This window comes from Hordeum vulgare, chromosome 2H, assembly GCF_904849725.1.
Source record: "Hordeum vulgare subsp. vulgare chromosome 2H, MorexV3_pseudomolecules_assembly, whole genome shotgun sequence".
NCBI lineage: Eukaryota > Viridiplantae > Streptophyta > Magnoliopsida > Poales > Poaceae > Hordeum > Hordeum vulgare.
Genome location: NC_058519.1, coordinates 11,144,799 through 11,172,727, shown reverse-complemented (window position 1 = coordinate 11,172,727; position 27,929 = coordinate 11,144,799). Strand labels below are relative to the sequence as shown.

Sequence of the window (27,929 nt, the reverse complement as noted above, 5' to 3'; positions counted from 1 at the left end):
TCAGTTGATGGTGGGGTCAAGGACGTGTCCGGCAAACAAAATCGCGCCTGACACCTCCTCGACGATGAAGAAGGCAAATGGATGGTCAGCCACGAAGTCCACAGACGGTGGAGGCGGCGGCGGGTTCGGTGAGCACATAAGACACATCATGCAAGTGGCGGCCGCCGCCTCTGTGCCTTCCTCATTCACCTCGATGACAGCCCTGTGGATCACCTGCTCCAGCGCCGGCTTCCTCCTTGCGCCGTCCTCCGTCATGTCTGACAGGTCGGCCTTCCCCATCTCGAACGCCTCCTTGACCCCCATCTCCCGGAGAACGTCGTTCAGCGTTAGGCCGAAGGTGACCTTGAATTTGGGCAGCCGGAAGTCGTCGACCAGGACGTCGCTCCTCGGCAGGTGCTGGCGCAGAAAGTCGGGGTTGCATGTGATCTTGTCGGTGAGCCGCCATAGCCCGTCGCGAGCGTCGGGCAGGAAGACGCACATCGAGTAGATGGGCGGCGGCGTCGGAGCTAGAGCAGGCAGCATGGGGTGGCCTTGCTCGTAACGGAGCTGGAGCACCTTGAAGCCATTGTGGCAGGCGATGCTGTGCATGCTGAGGCCGCGCATGAAGGGAGCGTCGACGGCGGTGCCGTCGAGGCGGTGGAACTTGCCGTCCTTTGTGAGATGCTTGTTGAATGGCTCCGCCCACTTGCCCTTGAAGTAGATGGCGTTAGCCAACACCAGGTCGGTGTGGTTTGACAGTGCTCCCCGGCTGAGGATGGAGGGGATGAGGCCGTTGGTCGACGCCGCCACCCATGCGTTGATCTGCTCCCTTGCCTCCTCCGGCTGCACCACGAGCATCCATGCATGCATGTTGACGTTGGCAATGGCTGATCGATCATATATAAGTATGAATATAAATCGATGAAAACGGAAGATGGCGTTGCACTCACCTTTTGGCGGAAGTTAACGGCGCGGGCGACGGCCTTGAAGGACTCGGCGGCATCACGGCGGTAGGCAGGGCGGAGGGGCACGGTCCGGTCGTGCCAGACGCCGCACGCGAAGCTGACGCGCGGGCCGCCGGTCTTGGACCGGTCGGCGAGGACCTGCTCGGTGAGCGCGCGGACGTGGCCGGCGAGGAAGTCCCGCGACGGCGCGCCGAGGACCCCGAGCAGCTCGTCGAGGGTGCGGTCGCGGGCGCCCGCGGCCACCAGGGAGAGCGCCGCGTATGTTGGGGCAGAATAAGCCACGGCTGGGGGCGAGGCGTGCCAGCGCCGGACTGCCGCGTCGAGGGCGCGTGTGCGTGCGCGAGCTGGAGCGTGACAGAGCCCAGCCGGGCGGACTAGGACGTGTGTGTGCGTCGTAGGGGGTGCGTGCGTGCGTTGGTCGTTAGCGGAATAGCAGGGAGACCGCGTCTGGCGCGCATGACCGGAGCGTGGCGATCGCGTACGGGCGCGATGCGCGGACGTGAGCCGGAGCGCGTGGTGCGCGGCAAGTGGGAGGTGGGCGCGCCGGTGCGCGACCCAACGTGTCTGAACGCGTGGGTATAAGACCCTCTCCCTGCCTGTGTATTCGGTGTGGGTGTTGCGAGTTTGTGCTCGACAGAAAATAGACGAGCCGTTCGAGCGGCGAAGGTGTTTGTGCGCCTGCAAATTCTCTGTGCTCATCCACCTCCCCTCCGAGTTTGTCTCCGGTGATCACCGTCGACGAGGGGTTCCATTTTTGCTGACAATTGGTATCAGAGCCTCGGCTCGAGAGCTCGCCGGCGGCGATGGCGATGGTGCCACACGGTGGAGGCGGGGGCGGGACGGTGTCGTTGCCGATGCCGATGCTCACGTCGGACAACTACACGATGTGGGCCATCAGGGCGCAGGCGGCCCTCGACGTCCACACCGTGTGGGAGGCGGTGGCGCCGGGCGATGCGGCGGTGAACGCGCGGAAGGACAAGGCGGCGCGGGCACTGCTCCTTGGGGCGCTGCCGGAGGATGTACTGCTGCAGGTGGCGACGAAGCTCACCGCCAGGGAGGTATGGGACTCCCTGAAGGTGAGGTTCGTCGGCGCCGATCGGGTGTGCGCGGCGAGGCTGGCGACGCTGCGGGGAGAGTTCGATCGCCTGAAGATGGCGGACGGCGAAGCTCTGGGGGTGTACGCCGGAAGGCTAGCCGGGATGGCGGCGCGCTACGCGAGTCTCGGGGAGACACTGGGCGACGAGGCGCTGGTGAAAAAGTTACTGGACACCGTGCCGGATCGCCTCTTCCCCGTCGTCGCCGGCATCGAGCAGTTCTGCGACACGGCGACCATGGCGTTCGACGAGGCGCTCGGACGGCTGCGGGCGTTCGAGGAGCGAGTCCAGCGTCGGGAACAGGACGGCGGCGAGCGTGGCGGCGAACAACTGATGCTCACCATGGAGCAGTGGCGTGCACGGGAGCGAGGGCGACACGGTGTTCGCGACGACGACGGACCAGCGGAGCGAGGCGTCGGGCGGCGGAAGAGGACGGCGTGGGCGCTGCTACAACTGCGGACAGAGGGGGCACTTCAAGCGCGATTGCACCAGGCCAAGGAAGGAGGCAGCAGCGGCGGAGCAGGCACTGCTGGCGCACGCTGGCGACGACCTCGACGGCCCTGCACTCCTCTAAGCCATGGCTTAGGGGGTGATTGTTGGGGCAGAATAAGCCACGGCTCGAGGCGTGCGAGCGCCGGACTGCCGCATCGAGGGCGCGTGTGCCTGCGCGAGCTGGAGCATGACAGAGCCCAGCCGGGCGGACTAGGACGTGTGTGTGCGTCGTAGGGGGTGCGTGCATGCGTGCGTGCGTTGGTCGTTAGCGGAATAGCAGGGAGACCGCGTCTGGCGCGCATGACCGGAGCGTGGCAATCGCGTACGGGCGCGATGCGCGGACGTGAGCCGGAGCGCGTGGTGCGTGGCAAGTGGGAGGTGGGCGCGTCGGTGCGCGACCCAGCGTGTCTGAGCGCGTGGGTATAAGACCCTCTCCCTGCCTGTGTATTCGGTGTGGGTGTTGCGAGTTTGTGCTCGACAGAAAATAGATGAGCCGTTCGGGCGGCGAAGGTGTTTGTGCGCCTGCAAATTCTCTGTGCTCATCCACCTCCCCTCCGAGTTTGTCTCCGGTGATCACCGTCGACGAGGGGTTCCATTTTTGCGGACAGCGTAGACGGACAGCGGGGAGAAGACGAGGTTGCCGCTCCTGCCGGCGTCGTCAGCGAGCCGCTTGTTCAGGCCGAGGGCGAACGTCTGCAAGCCGTTGCTGGCGACGGCCTGATCGGCGGCCTCGGCGTCCGTGCAGAACCATCGGCCTAGCTTCGGGAGGCGGCGGAGAGCGAACTCCTTGATACTCCCTCCGTTTCTAAATATAAGATTTTTTAAAGATTTCACTATGGATTACATACGTATGTATATAAACATATTTTAGAGTGTAGATTCATTCATTTAGCTTTGTATGTAATACATAGTGTATAATCTCTAAAAGATCTTATATTTAGGAACGGAGGGGAGTAGATTCCATCTTGCCTTCCGTCGATGCTTGCGCATGCATGGGGATTTATTCTCTTGCGTTTTGATCAAATATTTCTTTTTATGCAGCCAGTTTGCCTTGGGTCATAAGTCATACTAACATCATTTTATTAGGTTGCTTGGCAGAAAAGAAATACCGTCGTGTGATAGGACGCCGGCCGGCTAGCTCAACATATTAGCAGATTATTACTCCGCGCTACATTATCCACTGAATACTCGTGCAAGTAAATCACATGACGTTATCACAACAATATTGTTGATTCATCAACCGAACAGAAGCTAAGTTTTGAGTTCATGAATCACACAACAAAGCAAACAGGTGCTAGCACCATCTTATTACAAGCAAACGTGAATTAAATCAACACAGATCAGATCAGCTACGTTGTGAACACCACAAAAGCAGTGGAAAGCTAGCATTCTAGTGTTTACTTAATTAACGGGCAAATCCAAGCCTGCATATACCAAGATAAGGTAGCTTTGTGAAAACACACCATTTATTAGTCATGCGCTTAGCAGTGCATACACACTTTGCAAACATAGGCAACATGAAGCACTACAGAGGTTGTAATGTCAGAGTTACGTAATTGACCTCATTTGCACGATAGTCGATTGTGGACCATAGGCCACAAAGGTGATCAGAATAACAAAAATCAAAATATTTCATAGATGATCAATCCATGTAGCAAGAAATCAGTGTGAAGCCAAATCATGGAAAGCAGTCCCCCAATATAATCTTGTATTTAGGCGAGCGGCCTGTCTCCAAGGGTGATGGGTAATAGCCAGCCATCGCACTATAGCACTTAGCTTGTCACACAAGTCCTTGCAGTCCACTACCAGCGTAGGCTGCGATTGGTTGGGCTTTTACAGCCAACTTCTAGCTTTTAGAAGCTACTAGTTTGCTGCCCGTACGTTGCCACGGATGATAAAATTAGATACATATACATTAACTTTAAAATATCATTAATTCAAATGTGTCGCAAGCAACATGAATATAATAATAATGTTAGTTTGATTTTCAATGTAAATTTCACGAAAATAAAATATGCTAATGCAAAGACCGAACCACTTATGAGAGTTACAATCACAATTCTGCTCACTACGGTAGATCAAGTGATCATATTTCACAATTATTATCGTTAGTCGGGTATAATAGCATAAGAAGATATAGTATGTTGCTCACCCTAAACAGTAAGTGAGAAAGAAGAAAAAAAGCATTGAATATTATGTATTTACAATTTTACATGGAGTTAACGGACAGTGTAAGAAAAATCAACACAAAGTGATGCGATATTCCATAGAGAAATATCAATACCCCACTAAATTTAGCCGATGTTGGTGTGTGAAATTTTCATGTAAAGAAGAAAACTACAACATATGAAACAACTATCTAGGTCTGGACCTGCCACCTTAGAGCATCTAGTATTCCTCAGAATACTATTTTGAAAATTGTTGCATAAATTTTGAACACCGCGTGTTCCAACTTCCAAACCATTGCCTATAATGGTATTATGAATCAGAATATATGTGTGTGTTTTTAAACAAAGTTAATTGTACTTAGCAGGGCCATAACAAGAGCATATCAACAGACATTTCTTCTTACCAGCACCAAAAGAAAGAAAAAGCACCAAGCAAGTACTCCCTCCATCCCAAAATAAGCATATTTGATTTAGTACAACTTTGTAACGTTGTATATCAGTACACGAAAAAAACATTAACATGCCAAATGGTGAAAAGTAAAACCAACTTTAACACTGGTCTGTCCTTTGAAAAAAGGCATATATAGTAATAAGAAGAATAGATGTGAACCAAAATCATTTATTGTACTATTTTGCTTAGTAGTGGATACCAGAATGCAGTAAAACAACAAATTAATTGTCAGATTTATTGTACTACAGTTTGCTGCCAGTCTACAACCATACCCCTGGTTAAAGTTAGAAAGATGATAATAAAATTCGTATTCAAGCAACACGGACAGTAAAAGTTATCTGAATGTGCACATCTACATTCATGTCGAAACAAATCAAAGAGAAGCTATATACACTTTATAGTTGATCTATTAGATGGAGCGAAGCGTGTTATGCCACAACTAATAACATCTAGTCAGGCATATAGAAATTTTCAGATTTTAGCAGGAAAGTTTCTAACGTCGCTGGGTTAGTGATTTAGTAGGCTAGGCAGAACACAGTATAAGTTTTCATCACCGCGTTCGCTTCAAAGGTAGCTGTTTAAGTTCGGAAATATACAGTTGTTGACTCTAATATATCAACAGGAACTACATCGTGAGAAGTTCTTGCACGGATAAAATGAGAAGTTTGCAGGAAATAGTAAACATGTGACAGGAGTTTTTTTCCACTTATGTAGGGTGCATAAATTATTTTCCTATCAAAACTGCTACGTTGTACAGTTTGAGTGGTACCAAATAGTTTTGGTTAAGCATGCAACCAAAAGTATCTTAGCCTTTCAGAGTTGTACTATAACGTTAAAGGGTCAAGATTTAGTGGCTTGACCGCTTAATGTTTGAATACTAAACTTTCATCCTATAAGTTACACTAGTAGAAAACGGGCCTTTGGCCTGGACCATTTAGTCCCGGCCTGCCTCTGGGCCGGGACTAAAGGCCCGGCCACGTCGCCCCAATTCTCAATGCCTCCCTCAAGGCTTTAGTCCCGGCCCGTAAGGAGCCTTTAGTCCCGGTTCGTGTCCCAAACCGGGACTAAAGGGCTACGCGGCGGGCAGTGGTGGAGGCAACCGTTCGTATCCCCCTTTAGTCCCGGTTGGTGGCTCAACCCGGGACTAAAGGCCTAACACGTGGCCTGCCGTGGTTGTGGCGACGGTTGGTATACCTCTTTAGTCCCGGTTGGTGGTTGAACCCGGGACTAAAAGCCTAACACGTGGCCTGCCGTAGTGGTGGCAACCGTTTGGTATACCTCTTTAGTCCCGGTTGGTGGCTCAACCCGGGATTAAAGGCCCAAACGGTTTGCATCCCGCGTCGTTTCGGGCGATGAAAAGCACGAACCGAAGCGTACAGTCGCCATTTCTCTGTTCTTCTTCTCTCTCGCGTCGCCCTCTCTGTTCTTCTCCTCTCTTCTTCCCTTCTCTTCTTCCACCATGCCAACTAGCTTTCGTGAGGTGGTCGCGCATGGCATGACGAAGCTCCGTGTCGCGTACACGAACCTGAGCAGGGAGGTGCCGTTTTTCCTTCAACAGTTGAAGGAACGATGGTTTGACCACGCAGCGGATCATGAGAAGTTCTTCGGGCTTAATCTGGAGTACACGACCGATCAACGCGGTGTTGCCGTCATCCAAATATGCTTCGCAAGCCATGTCTTGATCTTCCAATGGGCGAGGTAAGTTTTGAGGCTTTCTTTGATCCAAGATAATGACATTGTATAAGTTTATTTGTTTGTTTCAATCATAGTTGGTTCCCTTCAAATAGTTGTAGTGAAACAATTTTGATTAGTTGAAGGGGAGCACAATATAATTGGAATAGTGTTCCATAATCTGAAAAATCGTATTAGAATCAACTAGTGTTTAATATGTTCCATTGGAATCATAGTTGGTTCCCTTCAAATAGTTGTAGTGAAACAATTTTGATTACTTGAAGGGGAGCACAATCTACTTGGAATAGTTTTCCATAATCTGAAAAATCGTATTAGAATCAACTAGTGTTTAATATGTTCCATTGGAATCATAGTTGGTTCCCTTCAAATAGTTGTAGTGAAACAATTTTGATTAGTTGAAGAGGAACACAATCTGATTGGAATAGTGTTTCATAATCTGAAAAATCGTATTAGAATGAACTAGTGTTTAATATGTTCCATTGGAATCATAGTTGGTTCGCTTCAAATAGTTGTAGTGAAACAATTTTGATTAGTTGAAGGGGAACACAGTCTGATTGGAATAGTGTTCCATAATCTGAAAAATCGTATTAGAATGAACTAGTGTTTAATATGTTCCATTGGAATCATAGTTGGTTCGCTTCAAATAGCTGTAGTGATCTCTCTAGGTTCCATTGCATATGTTCTATTTGAATCCTAAAGATAAGTTTCTCTTTAGTTGTAGTGAAACATGTTTCCTTATTGCGGCAGTATGTAACATTTGTTCCATTTTAATGTGTTTCTGTTGCAGGAGTGACAAGCATTGTCCAGGACTCATGGAGTTCCTTTGCAGCGGCGTTACTTTTGCTTCCGTTGACATAAGGAACGACAAGCTGAAGATGAGGCACAACTTCAGTATTGAGATACCAGCTGGTTGCCTCGTTGATCTCCAAACGATATTCAGGCTTCGACATGACAGGACTTCGATGGCTCATATGGCAGTTGCCTTGATCGACGAGTCATATGGTGATATGAAGACCAGTTTCCCAAAGTATCAGCACAAACTTTGGGAGAAGGGCCCACTTGATGATATCAACATTGAGTATGCAGCAAAAGATGCATACGTTTCATACGAGTTGTACCGCAAGATTCGAGTCGTCAACTATGGCCAGCGTCACCTCGAGGAACGTGGGCATTTTGATTTAGATGATTCAGACGAGTAGTGTTCTGAACGTCGAACACTTGTATATATATCTATGGTAGCTATTATTATGTACTGTTTGGGCTATTATTATATACGTGCCATTATAGTTTCCAAATTTGAATGGTTTAGCCCTTTCTAACTTCATTTGCTACTTTTGAATGGTTTAGCCCTTTCTAACTTCATGGTATCATGCATTTCGACCACATATATATACAAAAAGTCTTCAGTTCAAAAAATGAAATCCCTTTTGTAACAGATCTGTTTTTGATTAAAACAATCATTTAAAAATGAAAGACCATTAGTCCCACGTGGCGTGCAGCGGAACCACGTGGCGTGCCGCGGAACCACTTTTGTTGTGGGGGTCGCTTCTCCTTCTTCTCCTTGTGCTAGATATTGGTTATGCACTAGGGGAAGTAGGAGTAGCGACCATCATCGACGGTTGAAAACTCAGGTGAGCTAGTGTCCACCATATATGAGAGAAGAAGAAATCCCTTTGTGATGTGCCTTTGAATGGTGCATTTTGAACACACAAAAAGTATGGAGTTTAAATAAGTTAAAAAATGAAATCCCTTTGTAAGAGATGAGTTCTCGTTCGAAACCCTGCTACTTCGAGAGAGATTGTCAGTTTTGTACACGAACTGCATCCAGTTTTTGTCGTAGCCCTCTCAACTTTTTAACACATGCTATGTGGGTGAAATGATGATAGCATGCCAACTTTCAACATTTTGAGAGTTCATTTGTAGTGCTTTTCAATTTCAGGGTCAACTAGCTCAAAAAAATAAGTAAATGCACGAAATATACCAAATAAAGTCAGAAATTGTTGAAATTTTGTGATGTGCCTTTGAATGGTGCATTTTGAACACACAAAAAGTATGGAGTCCGAATAAGTTAAAAAAATGAAATCCCTTTGTAAGAGATGAGTTCTCGTTCGAAACCCTGCTACTTCGAGAGAGATTGTCAGTTTTGTACACGAACTGCATCCAGTTTTTGTCGTAGCCCTCTCAACTTTTTAACACATGCTATGTGGGTGAAATGATGATAGCATGCCAACTTTCAACATTTTCAGAGTTCATTTGTAGTGCTTTTCAATTTCAGGGTCAACTAGCTCAAAAAAAATAAGTAAATGCACGAAATATACCAAATGAAGTCAGAAATTGTTGAAATTTTGTGATGTGCCTTTGAATGGTGCATTTTGAACACACAAAAAGTATCGAGTTCTAATATGTTAAAAAAATGAAATCCCTTTGTAAGAGATGAGTTCTCGTTCGAAACCGTGCTACTTCGAGAGAGATTGTCAGTTTTGTACACGAACTGCATCCAGTTTTGAAAATAACAAAATAGATAATAGTTTGGTTAGTCAAAATTATTAATTATGAAAATAACAAATAGTTTGCATTATTTATTCAATTTGAAACACTTTTCATTATCATAGTTTTGTCAAATTCTCAAATATGCAAAAAGAATTTTTGATAAACATAGTTTTTAATTGAAAATAACAAAATAGATAATAGTTTGGATAGTCAAAATTATTAATTATGAAAATAAAAAATAGTTTTGCATTATTTATTCAATTTCAAACACTTTTCATTATCATAGTTTTGTCAAATTCTCAAATATGCAAAAAGAATTTTTAATAAACATAGTTTTTAATTGAAAATAACAAAATAAGTTAATAGTTTGGATAGTCAAAACTATTAATTTTGAAAATAGAAAATAGTTTTGAATTATTTATTCAATTTCAAACACTTTTCATTATCATAGTTTTGTCAAATTCTCAAATATGCAAAAAGAATTTTTAATAAACATAGTTTTTAATTGAAAATAACAAAATAGATAATAGTTTGGATAGTCAAAATTATTAATTATGAAAATAAAAAATAGTTTTGCATTATTTATTCAATTTGAAACACTTTTCATTATCATAGTTTTGTCAAATTCTCAAATATGCAAAAAGAATTTTTAATAAACATTGTTTTTAATTGAAAATAACAAAATAAGTTAATAGTTTGGATAGTAAAAATAATTAATTTTGAAAATAGAAAATAGTTTTGAATTATTTATTCAATTTCAAACACTTTTCATTATCATAGTTTTGTCAAATTCTCAAATATGCAAAAAGAATTTTTAATAAACATAGTTTTTAATTGAAAATAACAAAATAAGTTAATAGTTTGGATAGTCAAAATAATTAATTTTGAAAATAGAAAATAGTTTTGAATTATTTATTCAATTTCAAACACTTTTCATTATCATAGTTTTGTCAAATTCTCAAATATGCAAAAAGAATTTTTAATAAACGTAGTTTTTAATTGAAAATAACAAAATAAGTTAATAGTTTGGATAGTCAAAATAATTAATTTTGAAAATAGAAAAAAAATTGAAACTGTATGAGAAATCATGGACAAAATTCGACCTGAATTCACTTTGAATTCAGATTGAATTTTATCTACAATTTCGAATATAGTTTCAATTTTCAGTAAGTTTAGGCCCGTAAGCCTACTTTAGAGAGGAGCTCGATGGAAAAGCTGCGACGGGGCTTATAAACAAGTGTTAGTCCCCCTCGCTGGGCGAGGTGGGACTAAACTTATCGTGCAGCCGAGGAGGGGCTTTAGTCCCGGGTGGAGCCACGACCCGGGACTAAAGACACCCTTTAGTCCCGGCTGGAGCCAAGCACCGGGACTAAAGACCCCCTGCTTCCCGACTCTTGCTCTGCCCGAAAAGAGGCCTTTAGTCCCGGGGCGTGGCTCCACCCGGGACTAAAGGGGGTCTTTAGTCCCGGCCCGAGCCACGCACCGGGACTATAGATCCACCTATATAAGCCGGACTTCGAAAATTTCCAACCCAATTCGTCCATTTCTCTTCTTCTTCCTCTCGTTCTCCTGCCCGGCGCGGCACAACGACGAACTAAACGACGCCGTCAGGCTGCCCGCCGTCCTGCTCGCCGCCGCCTGCCGTCCTCCTCGTCGTCGGCCGTCCTCCTCGCCGCCGCGCCGTCCTCCTAGCCGTCGCGCCGTGCTCCTCGCCGTCCTCCTCGCCAACACTCTGGCCAGTAAGCCCCCCGCCCCCTCCTCCCCAACACTCCGGCCAGTATAGAAGAAAAGAAGAAAAAGGAGAAGAGAAGAAGAAAAAGGAGAAGAAAGGAAGAAAAAGGAGAAGAAAAGAAGAAAAAGGAAAAGAAAAGAAGAAAAAGAAAAGATTTTTTTGTCATTTAATTCCTATTGTTATTAGGTTTGTGCTAGATTATTAGGGTTAGTAATATTTAGAATTAGGTTAGGGTTACAAGAAGAAGAAATATGAACAAAAATAAGAAAATAAGATTAGGAAAAATGAAAATAAGAAGAGGAGGAGAAGAAAATAAGAAAAAGTGTATATGCTTAAGTGTACAATGTATATAGTGTATAGTGTATAAGGAGAGGAGGAATTTTGCTATAGTGTATAAGAAAAGAAGAAAAGAAGAGGAGGAGAAGAGAAGAAAAGAAGAGGAGGAGAAGAGAAGAAAGAAGAGGAGGAGAAGAAAAATGAAAATAAGTGTTAATAGTTTAATTTTGCTATTGTATATGCTTAAGTGTTAATAGTTTATTTTTAGCAAGAAAATTAATAGAACTAGTTTATTTTTTTAGTTCATTTTACGATGCCTATCCCGCATCCTCGTCGTCGACTCGGCGGAGGACACCTGCTTGATCAGAGGGGCCCTGTCCGGGACTGGGCTCCGCCCGGCTGGTATTGGGAGGTGCTACCTTTCGGGGGGCGTAGGTTGGTGAGGAGCCAGCCCGTCGTTGACCCGATCCTTGTTTGGTGGCGGTCGCGTGGGCCAGTGAGGGTACCGAGGCTTCCGGACACCGCGGAGGTGGTACGTCACCGTGTCAGCGAGGAGGATGAGCACGTCCGTCGCTACATGGTTGCGTTGGAGGGCAGGTTCGAGCATACCTGGCAGGTTCTTCGGGGATCTCACTGGAGCTATGATCCTGTGATGGCTCCTTCTCTTTGGGTGTCCACCGCCCGCGCCGATACCCGTCGGGCGCTATGGTTCTAGATGTATTAGTGATGCCATATGTATGATAGTATTCGAGGAGTATTAATGATAATATTCGACGACGTAGGGACAAAAGTGATGATGTATTAGCTTATGATTGAATGCATGCTAATTTGAATACTACTTTATTTTACGATTTGGTTTTGCTTATTGAATGCGCATATTGGAAAAGTACTCCTACTTTGAATACTATGCAGAAATCTAGGAGTCTCAAATTGGAAAAGTACTCCTACTTTGAATACTATGCAGAAATCTAGGAGTCTCAAATTGGAAAAGTACTCCTACTTTGGTTTTTGGTACAAAGGTTAAGAGAATCCGTTTTTTGCAGAATTATGGATCCACATATCAGGAACCTCGAAGAGGAAGAACTTCTGGAAGATATAATCAAAGACGGCCCCGACGTTGAACCAGCTGAATCTCCGTCGTCATATCTAAACCAGGACGTTGGAATGGAGGTCGAGCGACACGAAGGTGAAGCCGATGGGGCAGGAGATAGGTCCAATGACGGAGAAGGTGATAGCTGCACTGATGGAGAAGCCGGTGAAGAGGAGAAGTCCGACGAGGTATACATATGAAGTTCGACAATCACTTGTAATATGTGAAAAATATTGGATATAGCTCTATATTGTATACATATACATTCATTTGACGAATGTTTCTCCCTCTTAGGCCTCCACATCGAGCAAAACTACGAAACGAGGCCCGACTAGAAAGTTGGATGCACGGACGCATTACACATTTGAGGTGATATTTCCTACGGGCGAACCCAAGCTTCCTAAGAATACTGCTGACACATTCAAGAAGCAATGCGGAGTTCTCGTTAGGGATCACGTCCCGATCAACGTTCGGGAGTGGAACAAGCGCAAAGGGGCAGCCGATAGTGACTATGTCGCCGAAAGGTACAAAGATAATCTTTGGAATGATCTCATGTCACACTTCAACCTGCCAGAATGTGAGAATGAAGACGCCGCAGACAAACTGAGGGCCAAAGTCAAGCAGTGGACTCTGAAGAAGATGGCCGAACTGTTCCGTAGCTGGAAGAAGAAGCTATGGAAAAACTATCTGAAGACACAGAAAGTGCCAGTATTCGAGGGGTATCTAGCCAAGCAGGCGAATCACTAGAAGGCATTTCAAGAGTACAAGGAGTCAGAAGATGCCCAGGCATCATCAGAAAAGAACAAGATAAATGCCGACAAGAAGAAACATCACCACAAGTTGGGGCCAGGGGGCTATGAGACTGCCATCCCAAAGTGGGATAAGAAAGAGCAAGATCTGATAGATAAAGGCGTCGTACCTGAACCACTCCGTGATGAGTGGGAATTGAGAGCAAGAAATTTGTTCCTTGCGCATGGTGGGTCGTACGACGAAACAACAGGGGACCTCATCTGCAATGACAATCTTAGGATACCCAAGGAGAATTGGAAAAGGATAGTGAAAGAAATTAAGGAGGGACAAAGAAAGTTCACTGCAGATAGAGATAAAGATTTGCTCACACTGGTCCTCGGCAATGATGAACATGGAGGACGAACGCGAGGCTTCGGTCCTTCTTACCCGTGGTGGCTTGGGTTTGCCAGAGACCAAGACACTTACAGAAGCCGAGAGAGAGCAAAGAAGCGGCAGCAGGATGAGGAGAATGACAAGTTCAACCAGTTGCTTGCCAGGATTAACGAGCAACAGAAGCATATTGATGAGCTTAGAGGAGTACCGCGCCAGGAAGATCCTGCAGTTGATATTACCGGCGCCCCATCTAAGCGGAAAAGCAGCGTGGCTGAATCTGAGGCCCCGCCCGACGATGAACGAAAAATGATAGAGGGCGGTCCCGGCTACCCCGTGGATGGAATCAAGGAGTCAACATCATGTGAACTCCATCAGAAATTCAAGAACATATCCATGAAGGTGGCCGTCGGACAAGCTTTACCTTCTGGCCCTGATGCACGCTGGCATGGCCGTGAGATTCCAGCTGGCTTTGCTAAAGTCGGGGTGGATGAAATCATGACGGGGTTTAATGATATGGAGCTCGACATAGCTGGACCCGAAGATGAGAGGACACTCGGAGAAGTACTGGGTGGAGTCATCCTATGGGACAAGAACTACATCAAGCTTCCAGGCTCGGCCCCAAGGACAACACCGCCTCCGAGTCGTCGCAGGTCACCTACACCTCCATTACCTCCAAGCCCTCCACATGACGTCGGCCAGCACAACACGAGTCCATCTCGATCACCGTCGACGGACTTGGGTCGTCCGTCTCCGCCGCCGCCCGCACATGATATTAAGCGGAAGCATGCCAGCAAGAACGCTTCGTCGATGATTTCTAAGGGACGGAGCTCCCCAAAGCGCAAACTGTCGCCCCTCCCAAAGGTACCTCATGCTAGTCTTCCTATCAGACCTTATGATCGTACCCCCGAGGAAAACGCCAGGATAGCAAAGGAACAACATGATGCACAGATGAAAAGGAAGGAACCCGAGCCCCGCCCGAAATACACCGAGAAGAACATAGCATGGGCAAAAGACTTCATAACCACTCCATCACAGTATGACTTACACTATAAGCATGATGACTATACACGCACATTGCAGAAGGAAGTGAAAAAGAGCAGGTCACATGCAAGTGCAAGTGGGAGCAAATCAAGTTCAACTACAAGCAAGAAAAAATCAGACGTTCCTTGGCTTGACAACAGGCCAAACAGTCGATCCCACCCCTCAAGGTGTTAACCAAGAATGTTCCCCCTCCCGTGCAGGGGCAAGCTTTTGAAAAAGCAAAGGAGTTGGCGGATGAATGTGGTATCTTGGTTGAAAATTTGCTGGCTTCCCAAGACGACAGGATACCCAAGGCTGTGGTAGCCCCTAAGCCACAGTTTGTCATGGGAGAGCCTTTGCTCAGCAAAGATGATCTCCCAACAAATATGCGTTACTTGCATAAATGGTACTTAAGTGAATCAAATGTTGGGGAACGTCGCATGGGAAACAAAAAATTTCCTACGCGCACGAAGACCTATCATGGTGATGTCCATCTACGAGAGGGGATTTCCGATCTACATACCCTTGTAGATCGCACAGCAGAAGCGTTAGTGCACGCGGTTGATGTAGTGGAACGTCCTCACGTCCCTCGATCCGCCTCGCGAACCGTCCCACGAACCGTTCCGCGATCCGTCCCACGATCTAGTGCCGAACGGACGGCACCTCCGCGTTCAGCACACGTACAGCTCGACGATGATATCAGCCTTCTTGATCCAGCAAGAGAGACGGGGAGGTAGATGAGTTCCACGGCAGCGTGACGGCGCTCCGGAGGTTGGTGGTGATCTAATCTCAGTAGGGCTCCGCCCGAGTTCCGCAGAAACGCGATCTAGAGGTAAAACCGTGGAGGTATGTGGTCGGGCTGCCGTGGCAAAAGTTGTCTCAAATCAGCCCTAATACCTTAGTATATATAGGAGGGAGGGGGTGTGAAGAGGCAGCCTCAAACCCTCAAGGTTTGGCCGAAATTGGAGGTGGAGGAGTCCTACTCCAATCCTACTTGGAGTAGGATTCCACCTTCCCACTTGAAAACTCTTTCCACCTTGTGTTTTTTCCTTCTCAAACCTTATGGGCCTTAGTAGGAACTTATTCCAGCCCACTAGGGGCTGGTTTATCTCTTCCCATAGCCCATGAGACCCCTTGGGGCGTGACACCCCTCCCGATGGTCCCCGGCACCCCTACCGGCACTCCCGGTATACTACGGATGAGCCCGAAACTTTTCCGGTGACCAAAACAGGACTTCCTATATATCAATCTTTACCTTCGGACCATTCCGGAGCTCCTCGTGACGTCCTGGATCTCATCCGGGACTCCGAACAACATTCGGTAACCAACCATATAACTCAAATACGCATAAAACAACGTCGAACCTTAAGTGTGCAGACCCTGCGGGTTCGAGAACTATGTAGACATGACCCGAGTGACTCCTCGGTCAATATCCAATAGCGGGACCTCGATGCCCATATTGGATCCTACATATTCTACGAAGATCTTATCGTTTGAACCTCAGTGCCAAGGATTCATATAATCCCGTATGTCATTCCCTTTGTCCTTCGGTATGTTACTTGCCCGAGATTCGATCGTCAGTATCCGCATACCTATTTCAATCTCGTTTACCGGCAAGTCTCTTTACTCGTTCCGTAATACAAGATCCCGCAACTTACACTAAGTCACATTGCTTGCAAGGCTTGTGTGTGATGTTGTATTACCGATTGGGCCCCGAGATACCTCTCCGTCACACAGAGTGACAAATCCCAGTCTCGATCCATACTAACTCAACAAACACCTTTGGAGATACCTGTAGAGCATCTTTATATTCACCCAGTTACGTTGTGACGTTTGATACACACAAAGCATTCCTCCGGTGTCAGTGAGTTATATGATCTCATGGTCATAGGAACAAATACTTGACACGCAGAAAACAGTAGCAACAAAATGACACGATCAACATGCTACGTCTATTAGTTTGGGTCTAGTCCATCACATGATTCTCCTAATGATGTGATCCCGTTATTAAGTGACAACACTTGCCTATGGTCAAGAAACCTTGACCATCTTTGATCAACGAGCTAGTCAACTAGAGGCTTACTAGGGACAGTGTTTTGTCTATGTATCCACACATGCATTGTGTTTCCAATCAATACAATTATAGCATGGATAATAAACAATTATCATGAACAAAGAAATATAATAATAACTAATTTATTATTGCCTCTAGGGCATATTTCCAACAGTCTCCCACTTGCACTAGAGTCAATAATCTAGTTCACATCACCATGTGATTCCAACGAATCCAACACCCATATAGTATTGGGTCTGATCACGTCTTGCTCGTGAGAGAGGTTTTAGTCAACGGTTCTGAAACTTTCAGATCCGTCTGTTCTTTACAAATCTTTATGTCATCTTATAGATGTTGCTACTATGTGCTATTCGGAAATACTCCAAATATCTACTTTACTAGACGAATCCGTTTCACTACTCATAGTTATTCGGATTAGTGTCAAAGCCTGTATCAACGTAACCCTTTACGACGAACTTTTTAACCACCTCCATAATCGAGAAAAACTCCTTAGTCCATCAGTTACTAAGGATAATTTTGACCGCTGCTAGTGATTCAATCATGGATCACTCTCTGTACCTCTCAACAGACTTTGAGTCAAGGCACACATCAGGTGTGGTACCCAGCATGGCATACTTCAGATTCTACGGCCAAGGCATAGAAGACGACCTTCGTCTATTCTCTTTATTCTGCCGGGGTCGGGTTTTGAGTCTTACTCAAATTCACACCTTACAACACAACCAAGAACTCCTTCTTTGCTGATCTATTTTGAACTCCTTCAAAGATTTTTCAAGGCATGCATCTTGTTGAAACTTCTATCAAGCGTTTCGATCTATCTTCCTAGATCTTGATGCTCAACGTTCAAGTAGCTCAATCCAGGTATTCCTTTGAAAAACTCCTTTCAAACAACCTTGTATGCTTTACAGAAATTCTACATTACTTCTGATCCACAATATGTCAACCACATATACTTATCACAAATTCTATAGTGCTCCCACTCACTTCTTTGGAAATACAAGTTTCTCATAAACCTTGTACAAACCCAAAATCTTTGATCATCTCATCAGAGTGTTTATTCCAACTCCGAGATGCTTGCACCAGTCCATTGAAGGATCACTGGAGCTTGCATACTTGCTAGTATCTTTAGGATCGACAAAACCTCTTGGTTGTATCATATACAATGTTTGCTCAAGGAAACCGTCGAGGAAACAATGTTTTGACATCCTATGTGCAATATTTCATAAATAATGCAGTTCTAACAGACTTTTAGCATCGCTACGAGTGAGAAAGTCTCATCATAGTCAACTGTTTGATCTTGTCGGAAACATCTTTGCTACAAGTCGAGCTTTTCTTAATAGTGACTTATCACCATCATCGTCTGTCTTCCCTTTAAAGATCCATCTTTTACTCAATAGTCCTACGACCATCAAGTAGTTCTTCCAAAGTCTACACTTTGTTTTCATACATGGATCCTCTCTCGGATTTCATGGCTTCCAGCCATTTGTCAGAATCTGGGCCCACCATTGCTTTCTCCATAACTCGTAGGTTCATTGTTGCTCAACAACATGACCTCCAACATAGGGTTACCGTACCACTCTGCAGTAGTACGCGACCTTGTCAAACTACGAGGCTTGTAGTAACTTGATCTGATGCTCGATGATCACCATCATCAGCTTTCACTTCAATTGGTGTAGGCGCCACAGGAACAACTTCCTGCGACCTGCTACACGCTGGTTGAAGTGATGGTTCAATAACCTCATCAAGTTCTACCACCCTCCCACTCAATTCTTTCAAGAGAAACCTTTCCTCGAGAAAGGATCCGTTTCTAGAAACAAACACTTTGCTTTCGGATCTGAGATAGGAGATGTACCCAACTGTTTTGGATATCCTATGAAGATGCATTTATCCGCTTCGAGTTCGAGCTTATCAGACTGAAACTTTTTCACATAAGTGTCGAAGCCCCAAACTTTCAAGAAACGACAGTTTAGATTTCTCTAAACCTCAATCTATACTGTGTCATCTCAACGGAAATACGCGGTGCCCTATTTAAAGTGAATGCGGTTGTCTCTAATGCATAACCCATAAACGATAGTGGTAATTCGATAAGAGACATCATAGCATGCACCATACCAAATAGTGCGTGGCTATGACGTTCACACACATCATCACACTATGATGTTCCAGGTGGCATGAACTGCGAAACAATTTCCACATTGTCTTAACTGCGTACCAACACTCATAACTCAGATATTCATTTCCATGATCATATCGTAGACAGTTTATCCTCTTGTTACGACGAACTTCAATCCGAAACAGAATTGAACTTTTCAATATTTCAGACTTGTGATTCATTAAGTAAATACTCTTGTATCTACTCAAATCATCATTGAAGTAAGAACATAATGATATCCACTGCGTGCCTCAGCACCCATTGGACTGCATACATCAAAATGTATCACTTCCAACAAGTTACTATCTTGTTTCATCTCAATGAAAACAAGGCCTTGCTCATGTGGTATGATTTGCATGTCACTAGTGATTCAAAATCAACTGAGTATAAAGATCCATCAGCATGGAGCCTCTTCATGCAATTTATACCAACATGACTCAAGCGGGAGTGCCACAAGTAAGTGGTACTATCATCATTACCTCGTATCTTTTGGCACCAATATCATGAACATGTGTAACATTACGATCGAGATTCAATAAACCATTGAAGGTGATTATTCAAGCAAATAGAGTAACCATTATTCACTTTAAATGAATAATGGTATTGCAATAAACACGATCCAATCATATTCATGCTTAACGCAAGCACCAAATAACAATTATTTAGGTTTAACACCAATCCTGATGGTAGAGGGAGCGTGCGACGTTTGATCATATCAACCTTGGAAACACTTCCAACACGTATCGTCACCTCGCCTTTAGCTAGTCTCCGTTTATGCCGTAGCTATCATTTCGTGTCACTAATCACTTAGCAACCGAACCGGTATCCAATACCCTCATGCTACTAGGAGTACTAGTAAAGTACACATCAACATCATGTATATCAAATATACTTCTTTCGACTTTTGCCAGCCTTCTTATCCACCAAGTATCTAGAGTTGCTCCGCCTCAGTGATTGTTCCCCTCATTACAGAAGCACTTAGTCTCAGGTTTGGGTTTAATCTTGGGTCTCTTCATTAGTGCAGCAACTGTTTTGCCGTTTCACGAAGTATCCCTTCTAGCCCTTGCCTTTCTCGAAACTTAGTGGTTTTATTAACCATCAACTATTGATGCTCCTTCTTGATTTCTACTTTCGCAGTGTCAAACATCGCGAATCACTCAAAGATCATTGTATCTATCCTTGATATGTTATAGTTCATCACGAAGCTCTCACAGCTTGGTGGCAGTGACTTTGGAGAACTATCACTATCTCATCTGGAAGATTAGCTCCCACTTGATTCAAGCGATTGTCGTACTCAGACAATCTGAGCACACGCTCAACGATTGAGCTTTTCTCCTTTACTTTGTGGCCAAAGAATCTTGTCGGAGGTCTCGTACCTCTTAACAAGGGCACAAGCATGAAATCACAATTTCATCTCTTTAGAACATCACTTATGTTCCGTGACGTTTCAAAACGTCTTCGGCGCCTTGCTTCTTAGCCATTAAGTATTTTGCACTGAACTATCGTGTAGTCATCATAAACGTGTATGTCGGATGTTCACAACATCTACAGACGACGCTCGAGGTGCAGCACACCGAGTGGTGCATTAAGGACATAAGCCTTCTGCGCAGCAACGAGGACAATCCTCTGCAAAGTTTGCTACTATCAACTTTCAACTAAATTTTCTCTAGGAACATATAAAAACAGTAGAGCTATAGCGCAAGCTACATCGTAATTCGCAAAGACCATTAGACTATGTTCATGACAATTAGTTCAATTAATCATAGTACTTAAGAACTCCCACTCAAAAAGTACATCTCTCTAGTCATTTGAGTGGTACATGATCCAAATCCACTATCTCAAGTCCGATCATCACGTGAGTCGAGAATAGTTTCAGTGGTAAGCATCTCTATGCTAATCATATCAACTATACGATTCATGCTCGACCTTTCGGTCTCATGTGTTCCGAGGCCATGTCTGCACATGCTAGGCTCATCAAGCTTAACCCGAGTGTTCCGCGTGTGCAACTGTTTTGCACCCGTTGTATGTGAACGTTGAGTCTATCACACCCGATCATCACGTGGTGTCTCGAAACGAAGAACTGTCGCAACGGTGCACAGTCGGGGAGAACACAAATTCGTCTTGAAATTTTAGTGAGAGATCACCTCATAATGCTACCGTCGTTCTAAGCAAGATAAGGTGCATAAAGGATTAACATCACATGCAATTCATAAGTGACATGATATGGCCATCATCATGTGCTTCTTGATCTCCATCACCAAAGCACCGGCACGATCTTCTTGTCACCGGCGTCACACCATGATCTCCATCATCATGATCTCCATCAACGTGTCTCCATCGGGGTTGTCGTGCTACTCATGCTATTACTACTAAAGCTACGTCCTAGCAATATAGTAAACGCATCTGCAAGCACAAACATTAGTCTAAAGACAACCCTATGGCTCCTGCCGGTTGCCGTACCATCGACGTACAAGTCGATATTATCTACTACAACATGATCATCTCATACATCCAATATATCACATCACATCATTGGCCATATCACATCACAAGCATACCCTGCAAAAACAAGTTAGACGTCCTCTAATTTTGTTGTTGCATGTTTTACGTGGTGACCATGGGTATCTAGTAGGATCGCATCTTACTTACGGAAACACCACAACGGATATATATGAATTGCTATTTAACCTTATACAAGGACCTCCTCGGTGAAATCCGATTCAACTAAAATTGGAGAAACCGACACTTGCCAGTCATCTTTGAGCAACGGGGTTACTCGTAGCGATGAAACCAGTCTCTCGTAAGCGTATGAGTAATGTCGGTCCAAGCCGCTTCAATCCAACAATACCGCGGAATCAAGAAAATACTAAGGAGGGCAGCAAAACGCACATCACCGCCCACAAAAACTTTTGTGTTCTACTCGAGAAGACATCTACGCATGAACCTAGCTCATGATGCCACTGTTGGGGAACGTCGCACGGGAAACAAAAAATTTCCTACGCGCACGAAGACCTATCATGGTGATGGCCATCTACGAGAGGGGATTTCCTATCTACGTACCCTTGTAGATCGCACAGCAGAAGCGTTAGTGCACGCGGTTGATGTAGTGGAACGTCCTCACGTCCCTCGATCCGCCCCGCGAACCGTCCCACGAACCGTTCCGCGATCCGTCCCACGATCTAGTGCCGAACGGACGGCACCTCCGCGTTCAGCACACGTACAGCTCGACGATGATCTCAGCCTTCTTGATCCAGCAAGAGAGACGGGGAGGTAGATGAGTTCTCCAGCAGCGTGACGGTGCTCCGGAGGTTGGTGGTGATCTAATCTCAGCAGGGCTCCGCCCGAGCTCCGCAGAAACGCGATCTAGAGGTAAAACCGTGGAGGTATGTGGTCGGGCTGCCGTGACAAAAGTTGTCTCAAATCAGCCCTAATACCTCAGTATATATAGGAGGGAGGGGGTGGGAAGAGGCAGCCTCAAACCCTCAAGGTTTGGACGAAATTGGAGGTGGAGGAGTCCTACTCCAATCCTACTTGGAGTAGGATTCCACCTTCCCACTTGAAAACTATTTCCACCTTGTGTTTTTTCCTTCTCAAACCTTATGGGCCTTAGTAGGAACTTATTCCAGCCCACTAGGGGCTGGTTTATCTCTTCCCATAGCCCATGAGACCCCTTGGGGCGTGACACCCCTCCCGATGGTCCCCGGCACCCCTACCGGCACTCCCGGTACACTACGGATGAGCCCGAAACTTTTCCGGTGACCAAAACAGGACTTCCTATATATCAATCTTTACCTCCGGACCATTCCGGAGCTCCTCGTGACGTCCTGGATCTCATCCGGGACTCCGAACAACATTCGGTAACCAACCATATAACTCAAATACGCATAAAACAACGTCGAACCTTAAGTGTGCAGACCCTGCGGGTTCGAGAACTATGTAGACATGACCCGAGTGACTCCTCGGTCAATATCCAATAGCGGGACCTGGATGCCCATATTGGATCCTACATATTCTACGAAGATCTTATCGTTTGAACCTCAGTGCCAAGGATTCATATAATCCCGTATGTCATTTCCTTTGTCCTTCGGTATGTTACTTGCCCGAGATTCGATCGTCAGTATCCACATACCTATTTCAATCTCGTTTACCGGCAAGTCTCTTTACTCGTTCCGTAATGCAAGATCCCGCAACTTACACTAAGTCACATTGCTTGCAAGGCTTGTGTGTGATGTTGTATTACCGAGTGGGCCCCGAGATACCTCTCCGTCACACGGAGTGACAAATCCCAGTCTCGATCCATACTAACTCAACAAACACCTTTGGAGATACCTATAGAGCATCTTTATAGTCACCCAGTTACGTTGTGACGTTTGATACACACAAAGCATTCCTCCGGTGTCAGTGAGTTATATGATCTCATGGTCATAGGAACAAATACTTGACACGCAGAAAACAGTAGCAACAAAATGACACGATCAACATGCTACGTCTATTAGTTTGGGTCTAGTCCATCACATGATTCTCCTAATGATGTGATCCCGTTATTAAGTGACAACACTTGCCTATGGTCAGGAAACCTTGACCATCTTTGATCAACGAGCTAGTCAACTAGAGGCTTACTAGGGACAGTGTTTTGTCTATGTATCCACACATGCACTGTGTTTCCAATCAATACAATTATAGCATGGATAATAAACAATTATCATGAACAAAGAAATATAATAATAACTAATTTATTATTGCCTCTAGGGCATATTTCCAACATCAAAGAATGGGAGAAGGATGATCGTGCTGAGTGTCCCACAGGAGTACTACGGCCGCTCCGAAGAAATCCATATCGACTTTGATGAACTCTTCCAGATGTACAATGGCGACGCCCTCGACAAATCGCTTATGAGTTGCTATTGTCTGTAAGTTTTTCAATTCGTTGTCTACATATAACTTGTTTAGTTATTTCAATTCATTGTCTATATATAACTTGTACTCTATTATGCAGAATGAAGATTCTGGAGTGTAAAAGTAAGAGCATCCTAAATATTGGGTTTATTGATCTAGATAAAATACATATAGCGACGCTAACTAATTATCCCAAGGAGACGGGGGAAAACCTTCTAAGGTTTCTAAGAGATCAAAATTTCTGTGACCACATACTGTTTCCATACAACTTCAGGTGAGGGTCTTTACTCTGTTGTGTCCATTCACTTATAAGTATAATTGATAAGTTACTCACACACACACACACACACACATACACACACACACACACACATACACACACACACACACACACACACATATATATATATATACATGTGCAGCTTCCATTGGATTCTGTTGGACATTCAAATTGATAAGGGAAGAGTTGATGCCTTCGACCCATTATCGAGACCCTTGGAACAGTTCCAAAGCATGCAGGACATGCTCCAAGGGTAATTTTAATCATTCTTGGGCTCTATCGGTCTCTTTCGATGATTTTCTCATATATCAATTAATGAAAAACTTAGCAAATCATTATCCTTGTCGGGCAGGGTATGGAATCGGTTCAAGTGCGTGACTCCTGGTAACTTTCCTGAGAAGCTGACCTTTAGAGCGGCTCAGGTAAGTAGTAGTATGATATACTTCTATTAATTTTTAATACATTTACGATGCTAGATTATTATTTTGATTATATATATTCTATTCTCATAAAGTGCGACCAGCAGCCACGGGGAACGCATCTATGCGGATACTATGTTTGCGAGACCATTCACACGTTTACCTCTGAGTTCAAGGATCACATATTCGACGTAAGCAATGAACATTCACACCTCTATTTTTACCCGTCATTCTTTGTTATCATGATTGATATTCATATTCATCTCCTCTTCTTATATAGCACACGACCATGAGGACGAAGGTCCTACCAGAGCAACGCGCGATTGCTGTTGCAGAGGAGCTTGCGGGATTTCTGAGGACGGAAGCTATAGAAGACAAAGGACGATTTAGTGTAGCTAAGGGCCATTACTGATGTTCGTCCATGTAATCGAATAGACGGGCTCTAGTCCCGATAATTCAGATCTCCATATAATTGTATATATATGATCGCTTGTAAGATAAGTTAATCTTATATATATATATATATGCATAATTATTTCTATTTTAAATTATATAAAAACTAATTCCCGAACACCAAACGAGGCATCACGTTAATCTCCTGAACACCTAAACCCTAAAACCCTAAAACCCAAAAATAATTTCATTCAAAAAAAAACCCAAAAGCCAGCAAAATCTGAAAATCTTTAGTCCCGGACCGTGTAACGAACCGGGACTAAAGGGCCTGCCCCTGGGGTGCTACGAGGCGCCCACGTGGAGCACCTTTAGTCTCGACGTGTAAGAGGGCCGGGACGAAAAGGTTATGCCTTTAATCCCGCCCCTTTAGTCCCGGTTGGTGAACCGGGACTAAAGCCTTACGGGCCGGGGCTAAAGGCCCCGTCCCCACTAGTGTTAATTCTTTCATTCATAAGTAAATAACATAATTTGATAAGCAATAATAATAATGTACATCTCTGGTCTTACATTAAGATCAACATAGACTGGAGTAGTCACACTTACAAAGCTTCAGGGGAAAGGCAAAACAAGTGAACATGAGTGACCATTAATGTCCAGATCTCGTCATTGATTTTATCTTTATGAGCAGTTGGCTGCCTTCTTGTTTAAAATGCCTGAAAATCACACCAACCACCAAACCACTATGTTAGTAGCACAACAGATATCGATAATTCACTTGATCACGAGAGGGCAAACAACTACAAACCAGAGTACTTGTGAGGGTGCACAGTATAAAAGGTTGTCAGCTCGAGTCTTTCATTACCTTTGTTGATAGCGGAAACATAAGGTGTCGCAACTGGACACAAGCATCTTGTTCGACCTGTCACAAGATTTTTGTTTGACCTGCCTAACGAATACAATCTGACGACTCACCAAAATCAAAAGAAGCATAGAAAGGAACGAGTTTCTTCAACGGGTTTTCTAGTACACCAATGCACAGGCACTGTCTGTTATATCTAAAGCATCGGCCCACAACATCCAAATGGAACAACACAATATACATCCCAAGTTGAGAGACCTTACAGTTTTCCACATTTAGCATTAGTACTGAATCGGCACAAACAACAGCAGCAGCAGCAGCAAGGATGATGATGATAATAATAATGTTGGGAGCATTGTGCACATAAATCGTTGACAAAAATCACAATACAATTTCAGGGCAATGATAATTGCCATCCTGAGCATAAATTATACATGAAAAAATGAAGTTTCCAATCTCACCTTGTGACCTTCAGCAGCTAGGTTCTCCTCCACTACTGATACCTCTGGTGGGGCATCCATACTCTCCTGTGCCTGCACACCTTCAGCTCCATAGTTCCCTCCAACAGTCCAACTTCTGTTGGTGTGTATTAATCTGATGTCATGATCATGTCACCGCAGCATCTACAGCCAAAAGCCACAGGTTTCGTTGACCAAACATATATAAAAAACAGACACCGTCATCCCCGAGCTCCATCCATAGGTTGTCAGCTCGAGTCTTTCATTATGTGCATAACGACGACATATCAGAGTATTTCTCGTGGCCGCCCAGAAGTAAACGTCAGACATCGATGGTGGCGTTGGCGTTCGAGTTATCAAATGACTATGATGGATTGCTGTAACTTACTTGTCCAGTTTTCTGTTAGGTTGGTGTGTTCTGCCGTCGTAGTTGCAAAGACAGTAAGGTGGCTGTGCTGGTTAGAGGTTCTACAACGTATGCATGTTTGTAATAAGCTGTCTGGAGCCATGACATTTGGCGGCCGACAATCTTTGTACTAATTCCATGCCAAATGAAATTGGGAGCGATGCTTCTTAATTCGAAAATAGATAAATAAATGCAGAAAGGGATAAGAGAAATCCATATTATACAAATAATAGGAACAAACCCCTTGACCAATATGTGCCATGGATTTCAGCTCTGAACAAATTTCACCCGCAACCTGTAATAGACAGTAGCTTGTTGAGGTAGTTAATGACTCAAACGGGGAAAAAATAAATCAGTTCCCAAGCATATATCTTTGAAAGGCATGTTATGTATCAGAAAAAATGGCATGGCAGCAATGTAATAGAAGTATTGACTTTTATGCCTTTCAGCATTTAAATGACATGATAATTATTTTTCGTTGGCATTCACGATACTCTTTGTGCTCCATAAGCAGACTGCACAGTTATAGTTTAGATAAAGACATCCAAAATTACAGCAAAACTTCATTGATATTTAAACGTAGCATTCAAGGGTGATGTATCATGGCCAATCAGTGAAGGGTACACGTGTTTGGACTTTAGAGAATACCTCATTGTATGTTGTTCTTCCTTTGGCTTCAACTTTCTCACAAAGTGCAAAATCATGTCAAATGCTCATCGGATAAAAGTACAAGTGTGTTAGTCATTTAACTTTACATTCTGGCAGAAAAAAAACTCACATCAAAAAGGTTATAGCGAAACATCTAGTACAAGGTATAACCCTCTATTGCACAAATATGACGTCGATGACCTCGAACCCACGTACCGACCCGTTGTTGGGCGTCGCCATCTTCTCCCCTGGAAGCTCGCAGTGTCGTCCAGGAGCAGCGACCCGTCGCAGCCCTGGACGAAGCAGTCGTGGAAGATGAGGCGGTGGATGGATGCGCCCATGCGCGGCTCGTTTGCCACGGCCGACTGCACCACCGACGTGACTGCGCCCAGCGCGCCCGGGCACGAGCTCGAGTAGAACCCCGTGGACAGCTGCGCATCTCGTCCTCGCTGAAGTCGTTCATGAAGAGGTACAGATTTTAACACATAGATGAGCAAACAATTCCCCTAAGAACAATGACAACAGCTTTTGAGATTGATCTGAGGCTTCCTCCTTTGTGTCCACGCAAGTCAGCCTCTGCCTCTGAATCGGTGTGCTGACGGCGGGGGACATGAGCCTGAGAGAGGTGATATAGGCACAACCAGTCAGCCACTGAGAGATGCACTGCATGTAAACAAAATAGTGCAATGGTAGAAGAGATGGATTAGAAACACGACCATGAACATGGAGATTGCAAAAACCAGGAGTATACCTTGGGGTAAGGGCGTGGAAGACAT

General features: G+C 44.8%; 1 protein-coding gene across 1 annotated transcript; it reads right to left on the bottom strand.

Moving 5' to 3' along the window:
- On the bottom strand, positions 1-27,929 carry LOC123424912 (putative serpin-Z5). Its single transcript, XM_045108601.1, has 6 exons — positions 27,905-27,929; positions 27,653-27,816; positions 27,370-27,602; positions 3,144-3,335; positions 930-1,206; positions 1-822 (listed from the first exon to the last, which is right to left on the bottom strand). The coding sequence occupies exons 1-6, from the start codon at positions 27,927-27,929 to the stop codon at positions 1-3; spliced, it is 1,713 nt and encodes a 570-aa protein (XP_044964536.1).

What these genes read in the sequence shown, in the direction of transcription:
- LOC123424912 (XM_045108601.1), bottom strand. Translation starts at nt 27,929, where the DNA reads ATGTCTTCCACGCCCTTACCCCAAG. An exon ending in CGACGCCCAACAACGGGTCG is followed by an intron (nt 3,336 to 27,369) that starts GTACGTGGGTTC and finishes TCTTATATTTAG; the next exon opens with AAACGGAGGGAGTATCAAGG. An exon ending in GTCTTCTCCCCGCTGTCCGT is followed by an intron (nt 1,207 to 3,143) that starts CTACGCTGTCCG and finishes TTCTGCCCCAAC; the next exon opens with ATACGCGGCGCTCTCCCTGG.